General features: G+C 45.1%; 1 protein-coding gene across 1 annotated transcript; it reads left to right on the top strand.

Annotated features, from left to right (window-relative positions):
- Positions 1-794: 794 nt before the first annotated feature.
- pelp1 (proline, glutamate and leucine rich protein 1) lies at positions 795-15,332 on the top strand. Its single transcript, XM_018733203.2, has 17 exons — positions 795-949; positions 1,628-1,692; positions 3,435-3,540; positions 5,656-5,805; positions 6,577-6,648; positions 6,762-6,821; positions 6,953-7,109; positions 7,303-7,435; positions 7,563-7,650; positions 7,808-7,896; positions 9,025-9,138; positions 9,397-9,547; positions 11,270-11,435; positions 11,611-11,666; positions 11,747-11,968; positions 12,415-14,328; positions 14,414-15,332. The coding sequence occupies exons 1-17, from the start codon at positions 809-811 to the stop codon at positions 14,510-14,512; spliced, it is 3,783 nt and encodes a 1,260-aa protein (XP_018588719.1). The 5' UTR covers positions 795-808; the 3' UTR covers positions 14,513-15,332.

Here is a 15,332-nt window from a genome sequence, read left to right as displayed (position 1 = left end):
ACGTTAAATAATTGGCACAAATAAAAACAGTGGTATAATACTTAAATAGTAACATATTACAATAAATGGCACGGCTGAAGGACGATAACACCGAAGACCATATGTAATCCCTTACATGTTCTATACGGGAAGGGGGGGTCGCATATTAGTGACGTCAAGGAACGTCGCTAAATGACATCGTCACAAAGAAGCGCGGTCTTACGTTGCCGTTTTTAAAATTAACAATAATACAGCAACGGGGAGAACAGTACTAACAGTATAGTATGCTACTGTAATACTGTAATACTATAAAAAATACAAATGAGTGCAGGGAATACGAGTACAGAGTGTAAGACTTTTAATTGCTTTTTTTATTATTGGAGTCTCTTGGATAGAAAGTATGTACTATTTTCATTTAATTTGAGAGCACTAGTATGAACTGAAGTCAGATTTGTCATTCAGAGAATTTTTATTTAAGGAGATGAAATCTGGTTAACAATAAAATTAGACTGATTAAATAAAACTTTGTTCAGTTGTCCTCAGCTCAGGCATCAAACCAAAACACACACTCTGTCTCTGAGTCTCTGAAACCTTTGGCGAGGCCGCAGCGAACCGAAGCCAAACAGCACAATTTCCCACAGCAGTGCCAATGGTTTGTGACAGTAAATATTTATATTGATTAAATGTCGAACTTTACGGTAAAGTCTTACAGTGTGTGAACACTGCCGGAGTAAGTTGGATTACATTCTCGTAACATTGAGTCGGTCGCTGGTTGTGACGTCACAACGGGGCGCGGAATACCTACGTCACGGTGAAGCGAGGAGCGAAGATGGCCACTGCGGCTTTGCTGCATGGTTCCACTAATATGCGGTTGACTGAAGGCTTAGTGTCCGCTCTAAAGCTCGAGCGACCAGAGTACCTGCCATCGCTCCTGGCGAACTACAGGGAACACGGCGGCGTGTCCGCGCAGGTACTAGTAGAGGCCCTCGGTGACTGCGCCGGCCAGGTGCAGCCCTGATTGAGTGCTGACTGAGTGTCTCAGTCAGTCTGGGTGTCGTCTTCTTTCTTTGTGTTCTTTCATGTTTCTGCTGTTTCTCTTGATGTCTGCGAGGGCTTTTATAGTAACTTATCAACGCGAACACACAAGCACTGTTGTGTGTCTACGCCACTTGTGCCGTTTTGTGCTTTAATGATCATCTTGCTTGGTGGTTGCTCTGTCTCTCGGCGTAGCGAACGACTCGTACATACTTGCCTTCTCTTAACCTGGCCGCTACCCAGAGAAGTTTAAAGAAGTAATTTCCTCGTTAATTTGAAGACATTTGCAATGTTTTACCTATACATATAGCAGGCAGGGTGTTTTTACCGGAGCTGAGGGTAAGTACCTTTGCATTAGTCCTGTATTGTATACTATTGCAGAAGTGGGACTGGAACTAATAACCTCCAGAGCAGGAGTCTTGTATTTAGACATTGCTCTGTCTTCTGTTTCTAACTAAGCAGTTTGGGGGCTGAATTCCTAGTCTCTTATATTGTATTAGTCTTATCATTTCAGTGAACGTTGCAGGAGGGATGAGATGCAACTGGATACAATTTAGTCTCTACATGTGTCTTCATACCACGTGTTGAAAATGTGTTAAATGTCTGTCCTCAGAGCTCAGCAGCAGTCAGTGGACTTATTGGACTCAGCAATGGTCAGCTGTCCTCAAGCAAAACCAGGTCAGCATGTAGTGTCTGAACCACATTCATTGTATGTCCTCCTTTGTCATAGGTCTTCCTCTCTCCCTCAGAACTGCTGAATCCCTTTCAGCCTCGGCATTTCATTTGGACTCACCTCTCTCCTTATAGCGATATAAATTTACATCGCCATCTGTCAAGAGCATCTTCGTGTTTTCTATCAGACCAGGTGTTGTTGACAGGTGCTCATCTAACGTGTCGGCTGTGACAGTGCTATCAGACAGACCACCTTTGATTGTCACACGTCTCTTTAAAGCTTAGTTTGTTTTCAAATGTGCTTTCGTTCACCCCGAGTTGTGTGTTGCTTTGGACAAAAGCGTCTGTTAAATGAATAATTGTAAGTGTTTATAAGTCAGAGTATGTTGCTGTCTTGTACCTTATGTCCCATGTAGTAAATTACAAACAGCAGATGAAGAAATTATTGGTCCACGCAGATAGTAAATCTAGTATTGAGGATCTCGTTCTTTTTTTCCTCCTTTTTTTTTTTTTTTTTTTTTTTTTTTTTTTGTAAAATACTGGTTCATGTCATTTGGCCCATCAGTGGTTTTCTAAGTGTAGTGTTTTTAAAGATGTCTATAATTTTGTTAATTTTATTTTATTTTAAGTACACTCAGGACTCATATAACAGAGTTCCATACAATAAAATACTGCTACAACAGCTAATGAAAATATATTCCTTTTTCATACATTTACCAGTTACATGGTCATTGTACTTCTGGAACATGTATTTTGAATTGTGCACTTTTCAGATGTTTTGGGACAGAGATAGAAATGCAGTTTGTAACACCCATAAGGTTTTAAACCAGCTTTATGCTTTCTATGTCCTAATTTTTGTCACTTTGACAATTTCAATCAGACACACCCATCGGTAAAAGTAAATCTAATATCAGAATTGAATTGGCAAATTCATTACAACTATTAATTCTTTTTACTAACACTTTTCTCCAGAGCAATGGAAAATGTGTAGCAATTCACAGTTATAGCCGATTATACAGCTGGGTAAGTTTTACTATCTCAATTAGGAGTAAGTGCTTGGATGATGTGTACTACAGTAGGAGCAGGATTTTGGTCTTTTTAGCCCTTCAATTATTTAAATGATATAAACAGTGTTTTTAACAAATAGTTAGACTAGTATATATAAAGGCTTCTTCTAATGGTCAAACAAAGATTAAATGTGCTTTGTAGAATGAAAAACAGTGATTTTACTATTTCTTAATATCATTAACATCTGTGTGCCAGATTATAAAAATGACTCCCTTCTGTGTGTACCCTGCCATGTACATTCTTGTTCCTGTAAAGACAGTGAACCGCTGTGATTGACAAGTGATTATTGATAATGAACAAACAAAAATTATATTAAACAAGCTGGATTTTTTAACAAATGTTATAAAACATTGATTTTATGATTGTCATTCATAAAATATTAGTATATTGTGGTATTTTAATTAATTTTAGGCAACATTTTTCAAGGAAGAATTTTTTTTCCATAAACAATAGTTTGATCCTCTCACCTCAGGAATTTGCCTAAAGTTGTGATTTCATGGAATGAAAGAGGAATGGGTGTATATGCATTATATAATGTGTGTGCTTCAGTGTCTGCATCTGTAAATTCATCTTATACTAATAAGTAGGTGTGTGTACGTGCTGAAGTAATTTTAAATGCTCTATTGTTTCCAGAGCTTCTGCATTCTATTTAAGAAACTTTATTGCCTTCCATGCTGTAGGTTCGAAGGCCTGTGTTTGCTCGCTGTGCTCGTCAGAGACAGCTCCAGCGAGGTGTTTCAGCAGCACTGTCTCACCTGGTTGCGCTTGTTGCAGCAGGTCATACAGGTGAGTCACATCTCATGCCCTTATCGCCCTATACAACGTTTTACAAGTACACCTGTAATCTAAGTGGTTCTGGGGTACTCCTGCATTCTATATAAAATTCCAAATATAAGCTTAATCATTTAGTTGGATTCCCTCATAGCCCAGACAACTGAAAAAATCAAGTAATGATAATTAAGGCAATGCATATTCTCTTTAGTGGCGCAAATGTGAAGGAAAAAAACGATAAGGTAACATTATGCTTTTATGAACCTTTTGAAAGTCTTAACTTATACGTGCTCTGTATGTGTCAATAAAGCCATCATGTAGACTAGGGTAGTTGGCCATTACTGCAGGGGGGAAAAAATGTGTGCAGGTTTTTGTTCCAGCCCTCTTCATGGACTCCTTAATGGTGTGTAAAGGATATGATTTTTTTCTACTTTAGATGTCAAAAACTATATGCCAACAACCTTGAAAGGTTTCCTGCAATGTGTTTTGTCTTTACAGAAATATTCTTTTAGCTTTTTTTTGTCGTGAAATTAGCCGATTAATATTTAAAAAAGGACATCTGTTTGGAGATAACCCTGTGTATACACCAGCCTGCTGGAAACCCTGAGATCTCCCTTAATTTAAAAACTCCTATCAAACCAGGGAAGAAGGCAAAACTAGTTTAATCTTTTTTGTGTGAGGCAAGTGGGTTTCTGTGACACCAAAAAATACAGCTGTAACGCTTGTACTGCTGTGAAGTGCAGCTGCTCCACAGCCAGGCCTGATACAGTCATCTGAAGGTCTCGCTTGCGTTCATGTGGAGACAGCTGGTAGTGTAGTGGTTAGAGCCGTAGCCTTTGGACACAGCTGTCGCGGGTTCAGTTCCAGCCCCTGGCTGTAGTACCCTTGAGCAAGGTATTTACCCTGCTTAAAGTGCTGCAGTAAAAATTACTTAGTTGTATAAATGGGTAAATAATTGTCGGTAGATTAACATTGTAAGTCAGTTTGAAGAAAAGCGTCAGCTAAATGAATAATGTGAATGTGTCATGAACGTAATTTCTACCTGTTTACACACACACACACACATTTTCAGAACCGCTTGTCCCATACGGGGTCACGGGGAACCGGAGCCTACCCGGCAACACAGGGCGTAAGGCCGGAGGGGGAGGGAACACACCCAGGACGGGACGCCAGTCCGTCGCAAGGCACCCCAAGCGGGACTCGAACCCTAGACCCACCAGAGAGCAGGACTGTGGTCCAACCCACTGCGCCACCACGCCCCCCTCTACCTGTTTATTGGACCTTTAAATAAAGCTAACATCACTGTATGCCCACCACATATGTACCTGAAGTGATTTTGTAGGCTTACCATTTTTTTAATAATTCATTCAATTTTGAAATGTTATCTGCTGAAGTCAATCCGCAATCTGTTCCCCCGACTCAAACTGGCATTTGATATGTAAATAATGTCAGAATGGGGCAAATCACTAAATTTTCCAAAGCATATTATGCTCAAATGTCCTGTTTACCACCACAAGTGTTCAGAGGGTTTACTAGCCTTTTGCCCTCAATGCAAACATGGGCTGGGTTGAGGAGGTGTTTGCCTTCCTGGTCTCTGGTGAAGAAGCACACTTTTTACAGGAATTTAGAATGTACAGGTATTATTCATCGTGTGTAGAAATTCATAAGCAATAACATAATACTGAGTAAGTAAACGATGTATGATTAAGTAACCAAGTAAGTGCAGTGCTTATTTCCTTCAGAATAAGTATAAAAATTAGAAATAAAAACACAAGCCTCCTAAAAAAAAAAAAAAAAACACCTAAATTGTAAAAAATAAATACTTCCATCTGAGAGGTGTGTATGGCTGTCTGTGACTTTATTGCTCTGACACACACCTGTCTAATCCAGCTTACTCTTTATATTAAGTGGTAAAATGTGGAGGATCATCACTGTGGATGTATCACTATGGCCTTTTTGTTTGACTGCCTGAGCCAATTGCTAGAAAGTTGCTGTGTTAAAGAAACAAACACATTTCAGGCGCACCTAAATTTTCAGCTGCTTTACGATCCAGTCGGGGATATGTGGAGCTGTGTCTTCAGGTGACTGTTCCTGTATTTGAGTGCTTCACGCTCTGGTTCTTTCCCACAGTCCCAAGCGCCGTTGCCTTCTATTCAGCTGGCCATCGTCGTTCTCCAAGACCTGCTGCAGTATTCCTCCCAGCTGCCGGAGCTCGCAAGGGAGGTCGGCCTTAACTCCATTCTGGGGATCCTGACCTCCCTTCTAGGCCTCAAGTTAGAGGTAAACCAAATGGAAAAAGCCACTGGCTATGTCCCTAGGCCTGAGCGATTTCTCTTGTCTACTTCATTTAGCAGCTGCTTTTCTCCAAAGTGACTTCCAATGAACACCATGTAATCTTATCAGCCTACACACCTTATTCACCAAGGTGACTTACGCTGCTAGATACACTACTTACACTGGATCATTCATCTGTACATCAGTGAAACACACTGTGGGTGACTTAGTCACCAATCCACCTGAACAGCATATCTTTGGACAGTGGGAGGAAACCGGAGCACCTGTAGGAAACCCACGCAGAACACGCAAACTCCACACAGACTGAGCGCTGATCGATCTCGCGTCCTCTCGCACCACCTAAACGCTGTGAGACAGCAGCATTATTTTCTGTGCCATCGTGCCACCCATTGTTTTAGCGTTGAGAACTCTCCGCTTTTGAGAGAGGCAGCTCATTCCACCACATTGGTTCCAGACCTGAGAAACTTTGGGCTTTTGACTTCTGGTCTTCTTGTTTGTGATGCTGCAGATGGAGGAGAGTAGCAGTCTGGCCGGGATGTAGCAAGTGATCAGGTCCTGTAGGTGTTGGGGAGCAGTTGGGTGTTGGGCAGCTGCAGAATGCCAACACAGAGAGATCACAGGGCTTGGAGACATTAGTAACCAAAGCAGTTAAAGGGACAGAATAAGGTTAAGGGCTGTGATCTGGTCCAGCATGGTTGGAAGGACAGGAACTTAAGCTCCCTGTCAGTGAAGGGTCTCTGTTGCTGTCTGTTACAGTGCCACCTGGTGGCGATGGAGGGCATGAAGGCCTGCATGACTTTCTATCCACGAGCCTGTGGGTCCTTGAAGGTAAGTAATGGCAGCTAAATTTTTACATGAGCACAGCTTGTAATGTTCAACCTCTAGTATCTGCAGGATGTGACAATCGCTGTGTGTAATGCCCATGTCTTCTGTCACACCAGGACAAACTTGGTGCCTATTTCTTGTCCAAGATGGACTCTGACAACCCTAGAGTGCAGGAGGTGAGCCTGCCCTGAGTGACCAAATTCACATTTACCTTGTCTGCCTTTTTTAAGTTGCATTTACTAGATATTAACTTCCACTCTTTGTCTCTCTCATAAATGACTTCTCCCCCAACCCCCTTGGTCTCCAGGTGGCCTGTGAGTGCTTTGGGCGGCTGCCTTGCTTGGGTGGCGTTCTGGAGAGAGGGGGAGGCAGTCGCAGAGCAGAGGGCTGGGCCAGTCAGGTTCACTGTTTGCTGGCTACAGCACACAGCCTGCTGGGACAGATGTACCAAGGAGCGGAATCAGGTGGGTCTTTATTCACTCCTGGAGGAGTTGTTGATTCCCTCTTCTCATTCTCTGTGTACAAGTGCCATGAGGCTTATTTTAGTGACTTATTGTTTAATATGAACAGCTGCAGTCAGGGGAGATGTGTGAGAGGCGGGACAGGTACTAGAGGTGTCCTGAGTATAACGAATGTGTGTTTACTTTCCTCTGGCAGAGGGGGCAGTCCAGTATGAGGGACCTGGCATGGAGCTGCCCTTACCCCCTCTGGAGGAGGCAGACCCCTTACTGATGCTCCAGCTTCCACAGCGCTACAGGGCTGTGTGTCTGGCCCTCACCCAAACTCTAAGGTATTTAAATATAAACACATAAAGGCTCAGTTAAGATGTTCTAAATGTTCTTACTGGAGGAGGAAGTAGGTGAAATGGCAGTAATTATAGCAGTCCTGGTAATGGGATGCTGGTTCTATGCCCGCAGCATGGACCCCAACTCTCCGGTCAGCCTACCTGTACAGAGCGTGCTCAACCTGGTGTGTCGAGCTCTTGCTGTCAGCTGCAAGAACATTGTGAGTCCTGCTTACGCGCACATGCGCACACACCAGAAGGACCCTGATGTGTCCCTCGTCATATTTGTCTGTTCCTTGCAGAATGGAGCAGTGCTTGCTGTGTAGTCCTTATAGACGACTACGTGCATCTGTATTCGTCTTTGCGTGTCTCTTACAGAATACATCTGGCGACGGCTGCTTCAAGTTACTCTTCCTGCCTTCTGTGCACAGTGATACCCTGGAGGTCCTGTCCACTCTCATCACAGTGTAAGTGTCAGCAGGCCTCTAACCACACGAAACTCTTCCACCCCTGGGTGTTGAGTAGGTTCTCACCTTAATGAACACTTTATCGAAATACATTGTCCTTATATAGCGGGTTCCCATGACACAAAAGAACCACTACAACAGCTTATAAAAATATATGCTACTTTTCATACAGCAAGTTTTTTATTCTGTATAACAGCATTATGTGGATTACTGAGACATATTACACATTTAACATTTTATTCTGTACAACAGCATTGTCATTTGAATAAGATATTTCAGTACAGTTTTGGAATCTCAAAAGGCTTTTGACAGGTGTCAGTCTGGCTATTTTCTGGTTACAATTAGTGTGTGAACCTCTGTTATCCCTCAAACAATTGTTACTTTAAAGCCTCAGATGATCATCTAGTGTAAAACCTTTGTTAATAATACTGTGTGGCACCTCTGACAGCATAGTATCAGCATGCTTTGGAGAGTGAAAGACATAGGCAGTGATGTTGTGAATTCTGCATCATAAATATCCATGAACCAAATTATCACAATTTCTGTGTCCACAGTGTAAGTACCTTGATTAAGTGTAATGCAGGGTTTGGGTCATTTGAGCACTTGTGGAAATTAACTGCAAATGTTTAACTCTTAAATACATAAGAAAATTTATCAAAATGTCTAGGAGTACCCTGCTTCCCATCTAAGGCTTCCTAGATAGACTCAGGACCTCTATGTCCCTGGACTAGAAAAGCAGTTGTTGAATGAATAAAAATGGACTAAAAATATTATAAAATACTGTGACCTGTATAAAAAATACCTTTATTTGAATGAATTTTAAGTGACTTTTGTTGTCTAGGAAACCATTTTTTTCCATCAGGTGTGGTGATAATTTGACCCCTCACATTATGCTTATTTTATTGAAGAAATTAGGACTGCTATGTGAGGAATGATAAACAGAAGAAGGGTGAAGAGTTGTTCCGGGATCTGTTGATACTAAACAGTCGAGAATGGGGTTGTGTTTTAAAGAAGTACCAAAGATGGACTCATGAGGGAAGAGAAAGATAAATCGGGACTGAAGAACAGACTGTCGAAAGTAATGACAGACCGGCACATTGACAGAACGTGTCCCCTCGGTGTTTGCAGAGCGGGAAGCAGACTGCTGCAGTACAGCAACGTGCTGTCACGCCTCTTCTCCCAGACGCTGTCGGCATGGAGCCCCCCGCCAGAGGGCAGTCCTGGACAGCAGAGGGCTTTCAGGTTGGTGCTCAGAACTCATTGACTTGCGTGCGCTTGTGTTTACGAATAGACTCGTACTTTGTCATGCATAAAATATACACACAGGTGCTTGCTTGTCAACTGACCTGTGTGAACACTGTCCTCTCTCTCTCTCTATCTCTCTAACACCTACACACATACTTTCCTTGTATACAGTTTTACGGTAGACAAATGTTCCTGTGTGGGAATGGTATCTCTTAATGAAGGGTGTTCACATTTCTGTGTATTTTCTTTCCACAGTGCAGTAAAGGTGTGTCTGTATCGTACCCTGGAGCTTTGGGTACGGGTGGCTGGGGCTTCTGCTGGTATACTTCATGGAAGCCCCACCCACAACGAACTTCTACTTACACACTTGCTGGGTGACATCACACCAGGGCCAGACTCTGTCAAGGTGAGAAGCTTGTAGTTATTTCTCAGGTACCCCCCTTTAACATTTTGTGTCAAGTTGCACAGTTGACCTCGGAAGTGGTCTTGCGCATATGAAATGACCTTGCTCAGATGAAATGGGCATTTTACCCCAATAGAAAGGATTCATTAATATAACATTAATGCAGCACGATGAAATATGAGAATAGTTTTACTCATAACAGACCTTTAGCTTGATGTATTTATTTTGCCAGTAAGATGCAGCAGCAGCCAGGGGGCGCGGTGGAGCGGCGGGTTTGGCCGGGTCCTGCTCTCTGGCATGTCTGGGGTTATTCGACAAGGGGCTTGTGTGTGTGTGTGTGTGTGTGTGAGGGAGCGAGAGAGATAGCAGTAGCTTAAGCTTAATGTACTTCATTAACAGGCACAACAGTGACACCACTTGATTGGAGCAGTAACTGTACATCACCTTCACTTTGCTCTCTCAATTACTGTAGTTACTTTTGGGGTCACACATGTAATTATTCCATCCCACAGGAGCCCCTCTGCAACAGTTTGCAATAAGAGGCTAACCTGTAGTATGAAGTGCATCTATCTAAAGCACACAAACTGAACACGAATAATATGCCAGTTACAGAAGGTTAAATAAAATGCAGGAAAGGAATGAGTGAATCGTGCCTGTTGACTTACTATGGTACCTTTGGCCCTGTGGCCTTGCTGGCGGAGCAGCACATACACACACACACACACACACACACACACACACACACACACACACACACACCATGAAACCTTATAAACAATGAAAAGTTTGAGGCTGCCAGGGGATACAGCGGTCTTCAGGTACTTTCTATAGACATAATTAGTCTGCCAGCATGAAGTAGCACCTAAAATGTCACTTCTGGGAGACCACTCATCTGTATCTAGTTGTTTTTCAGTATTTTGAAAGCATATTATAATATCTGCAAATGTAAATAAGTATCTGCTATTGGTTTGCATAACTTCAAATAGAGGGTGGAGGAATGACACTGCATCAGTGTAATCTTCAACATTATGCACAATTAGTTACCCTCCATGGAAAGCAGCAAGTCTCCCATTCAGGTCTTCTGGCCAACAGCTACACCCCACACTTAGCACAGTTTCTAACTCAGCATGGGTGGCTGCACTCCACACGTGAACTCAGTGACTCCCCTACACATCTTGCATGACTCTCCTGAATAACACAAGAGAATGTGTGTGCCACTCAAACTCACTGCTCTACATAATAGTGGAGGAGGCTACACTTCGCATGTCTCTTTCCTTCAACCTTTTATTCAGAGTTCTAGCTATTAATTTAATTGAGGTGACCTGGAAGTTTATATTACTGGGTAAACAGGATTGTCCTCCCTTTTGTGCAACACTGAAAGTCTTTCTGCCTATGTTTTTATTGCTTCCTTTGATTGAATTGGTCAAAATACCAGTTGGTTAATTTTAATTTGGGGGCATGGTGGCGCAGTGGGTTGGACCAGGTCCTGCTCTCCGGTGGGTCTGGGGTTCGAGTCCCGCTTGGGGTGCCTTGCAACGGACTGGCATCCTGTCCTGGGTGTGTCCCCCTCCGGCCTTATGCCCTGTGTTGTCGGGTTAGGCTCCGGCTCCCTGCAACCCCGTATGGGACAAGCGGTTTCGGACGATGTGTGTAATTTTGCTCTTCACGCATGTTTGTTTTCTGACACGTTTAAACATGACCTTTCTAATCTTCTCTTTGCTCCAGTTGCGTGCCGGACAGCCTGCTGTCTCAGAGCTTGTGGGGCATGGTGGGAAGGCGGCGGCGGCGGCGGCACGCCGTGCCAAAGGGATGGGCGATGTTACTGGGGTCTCAATTCAGAGAAAGGGGGATGCGCTGGCCAATCAGGACACCTGTGTTTCGGCTCTGAGAGGTGAGGGCACAAGGCACCAACCGAGTGCAAATCAGCTAAATGCGTTACCCTGCAAAACATATTTTTTTTAATCCATTGAAAAATCATTTGACAATAATTGGGGTTGATGAAACTGCTTGGTGGGACATTTGAAGTGATAATGACAACAAGGATGACCAAGGTTGTGCTGTTGCAGCTCTCAGGCAGATCATCCTGAGCTGCGGCACTCTGCTGAAGGAAGACATTCACAAGGTTAGTTGTGGAGTCACTGTGTGTGTGCGCGTGCGCGCGCCTTGTCCGTCTCTTAAGTCCTCACCCTCTTTCTGTTACAGAGGCTCCAGGACCTGGTCCTGCCGCTGTGCGTGCGGCTCCAGCAGCAGCCATGTGGGAGCGATGTGGGAACAGGGAGCAGTCAGTACGGCAGTGCACCCCCTCGCCGAGAGCTTTACCGCCTACTCCTGGCCCTCGTGCTGACCCCGCCTCCTCGCTGGCCCCCACCTCTGCCCTGTGCCGTGTCTATCTTCAGCCACGGGCGACGGGACCACAGCCTCACTGTAAGGGACACATTAGAGCATAGCAAACATGTCACCTTATGAATAAGGTGTGTGGACTGATAACACTACATAGAGTTCATTGGAAGTCGTCTTGGAGAAAAGCGTCTGCTAAAATAAATGTAAATTGCCAGTCACCATTGCCACTGACAACTGGTCCCTTCCATGCCGGAACTCTGCTGGAACGTGCCGTCTGACACTGTTCTCTGTTTCGTCATCTTGACTCCACTTACCTAACAGGGGAAGTGTGTGTTTTAATACCCACTCCTTTACCAGTAAGAGTGTTTTGGTCTGTTTCTCTGTGCAAACGTCAGTGTGTGTAAACACAGCGCTCCTACAGCTGAGGGGCAGTTGTAACAGTCCAAATTTAGGCAAGTGTTTATCTGTGTTTAGAGTGACCTTTGATTAACACAGCTTCACTTGTGTTGCTGCGCATCTGTATCCCTCAGGTCGCCTCGTTCTGCACCGAAGCCCTCGCCATCTGCAACTCGCTGCTCCACCCCCGTGTTCCTTCCATTGCTCTCCCTCTTCCCCCTCTGGCACTCAAACACACACCTGCTGCCCCCAACCTCACCCCCTCTCAGAACCCCTCTCTCTCCCTGCCCACTCTCCTCGGGGGTCCCACACAGGCATCTCCCTTCCCGGCACGACACCCGCTTGGCCTGGGGCCTCCTAGCCTCCTGGCTCCCATGGAGAACCACCTCCCCCTGCCCACACCTGTGCTGCCTCCACAGGCTGGCTCAACCCCTGCACCAGGTGAACTCCTTTCACCGCCACAGCCTGGCGAGTTGGCAGCTTTGGGGCCGAACGAGGGCCGGCGCCCATTGTTTGTGCGCTACGAGAAGGAGGAGGCTGAAGACGTGGAGATCTCCCTGGAGAGTGACTCGGACGACAGTGTGGTCATCGTGCCTCCTGACATGCTGATGCAGGAGACACAGGAGCCCGCCGGTACGCAGCCCATCCACCCACCACCAGGGGGAGCTGTTCCAGGCCTTACTGTGAGTGCAGCAAGTGAAACTGGTGCTGTAAATAGCCCAATTCCCAATGAGCTCCCTACCACTATGGCCCTTCCCTCCAATTCCAATGCTGTTACCACTTTCCCTGCCCAGAGCCAAACTCAACTTGTGTCTTTAGTCCCTCCACTCAGTTCTGGTGCCACTCAGCTGGCAGCGCCCTCTGTAAGCCTGGGAGACTCGCTGCCAGGTACACAGCTGCAGCAGATGCTTCTGCAGTCATCCCCAGCTGGACAAGCATCGCAGCTGGGACTGCCAGTGCAGATACAGCTTCAGACACAGCTGGCACAACCTAGCAGACAGCCGCAGCCACAGCAGATGACAAATGAAGAAGACCTAACAGTGATCAACATCAACAGCTCTGACGAAGAGGAAGATGAGGAGGAAGAGATGGATGACGATGAAATTGGGGAGGAGGAGGAGGAAGAGGAGGATGAACCTTTGGATGATGAAGAGGAAGAGGAAGAAGGGAGTGAATTTGCAGAAGAGTATTATGATGGGGAGGAGTTTGGTGACTATGAGGAGGAGGAGGAGGAGGAAGAGATGATTGAGGGAGAAGATGAAGAGGGAATGATTGAAGGAGAGGAGGAGGAGGAGGAGGCTGAAGAGCTGCCTGCACTGGAGACGGGTGAGGGGAGAAGACTTCTCCTCAGTGTGGAGGAAGAAGCAGTAGGGTCTGGAGGTGAGGGAACAATGGAGATATTCTGTGGGGAGGAAGGAGGGGAATCACAGGGGACAGGCAGGGAGACGGAAGAGCAACCTAGGTCATATGGACAGGACAGTGTCCAAGAGGATGTCAAGCAGGCAGATGAGAGGGCAGCTGGGGTTCTAGAGGAGCAGGGAGACAAACTTGTGGATGTAGAAAGGGAGAGTGAAGCACTACAAGATGGGAAGACAGATTCACAGCCCCACGGAGCAGCTGGAGATTCTTCACAGGAAGCTGATATCACTCAGGGGGAAGGAACTGTGGTAGATGGACCTGAAGTGACCTCAAAGGAGCAAGAAGCAGCACAGGAAGAAGATGCACCCACTGTTGATGAGACCGCTGCCTCCCTTCAGGAGCCAATGACAGAGTCCCCAGAGGACGTGGGGAAGGTGGACGAGAAGGCTGGAGAAAGACCAAGTGTAGACCAGCCACCAGTTGAGCTGAGAGAGGAGTCAAAGGAGCAGCTGAAACAAGGTCAGCAGATGTTGGCTGGTCAGGGTGGCACAGTGGGTCTCGGCGAAGAGCGAGAGGACGATGCAGCTGAAGAGAATGTGGACGATCTGAGAAGCATGAAGAGAAAACGAGAAATAAATGAAGAAGGGGAAGGAGAGGGAGAAGTGCGGCCGAGCGTAGAGAAGAAGAAGGTGAGTATCGCGTAGCATTGTTGGGCTGTTAGCCTGTAACTTTCCTTGTGATGTTTTTGAACGTGTTGCCCTGATCTGTCCGCAGCTCGATGAGGAAGCCATGGCTTCCATGTTGGCTGACTTTGTGGATTGCCCTCCAGATGAAGAGGAGAATGCCCGCTCCCCAGCACAGTCTGAGGGTTAGAGTGGGCTTAAGTCCTGGACTCAGACCCCATTTCTCACACACTGCACCCCGGACCTTGGAAAAGCCACAGTATTGAACATTTTCAGGGTAACCGAACAGTCTATCGTTGGACATGTGGTTATTCACAATGGGCCCAACGTACTGTGGTAGTGGTAAACATGTAAAGAGTTTTACTCACATGTTGCGACTCTAATTCAATGGAAGAAAATTTCTTCTACCCGGACTGGGTACTTGGACTGTGTCCTTGACTTTGTTGACCTGCGTGGGGAGTATCCTATATCTGCATGAACATGTTTACTGAAAGAAAAATTAAAACAAATGAAAGTGTCTTTTTTTATTTATTTTTTTTTTTTTTTTTTTTTAAATGGGGTTTAGTTTTTCAGGGACATACCCTTAAATGGGCTGTAGAAAGTGCCCTCAATGTGCAAGCTGATTTGGTATCACAGGATATACTTTAAGGACTCCTTACAAATTTCACTGCCAGTATTTTTGGGAGTGTGGCTGATTTCACATGGTGTGTTGAACATTGGACATAAACGGGGATAATGTTCAGGCCTGAATTGCTTGTGCTGTGAAGGTGAAATCAGCCAATACTTTGTAAAAGACCCTGTCCACCTCTTAGGGACCACAAGGCATTGTCTAGGCCATGGAGGGCACTGCTTACTTAAAGGATTTGCCTATGAGGTTACTTCTCGACTTCATTTTGTTGCTGTCATGTTCGCATATTTGTTCTCCTATCGTTCGTCTTTTTAAAAAAATAGAAGCAAATGCATTTTTTTGTTTGATTTTTTTGTAACAAAGGAAATAAACCTAGGGGAAC

Source organism: Scleropages formosus, chromosome 13 (assembly GCF_900964775.1).
Source record: "Scleropages formosus chromosome 13, fSclFor1.1, whole genome shotgun sequence".
NCBI classification, from domain to species: domain Eukaryota; kingdom Metazoa; phylum Chordata; class Actinopteri; order Osteoglossiformes; family Osteoglossidae; genus Scleropages; species Scleropages formosus.
Note: the sequence above shows the minus strand (reverse complement) of the source record. Positions and strands in the feature narration are given on the sequence as shown.

Excerpts from the sequence above, each read along its gene's own strand:
- pelp1 (XM_018733203.2), top strand. The coding sequence starts at position 809 with ATGGCCACTGCGGCTTTGCTGCATGGTTCCACTAATATGCGGTTGACT. Across the intron at positions 1,693-3,434 it reads CTGTCCTCAAGCAAAACCAG|GTTCGAAGGCCTGTGTTTGC; the intron begins GTCAGCATGTAG and ends TCCATGCTGTAG. Across the intron at positions 11,436-11,610 it reads CTGTGTTTCGGCTCTGAGAG|CTCTCAGGCAGATCATCCTG; the intron begins GTGAGGGCACAA and ends GTGCTGTTGCAG.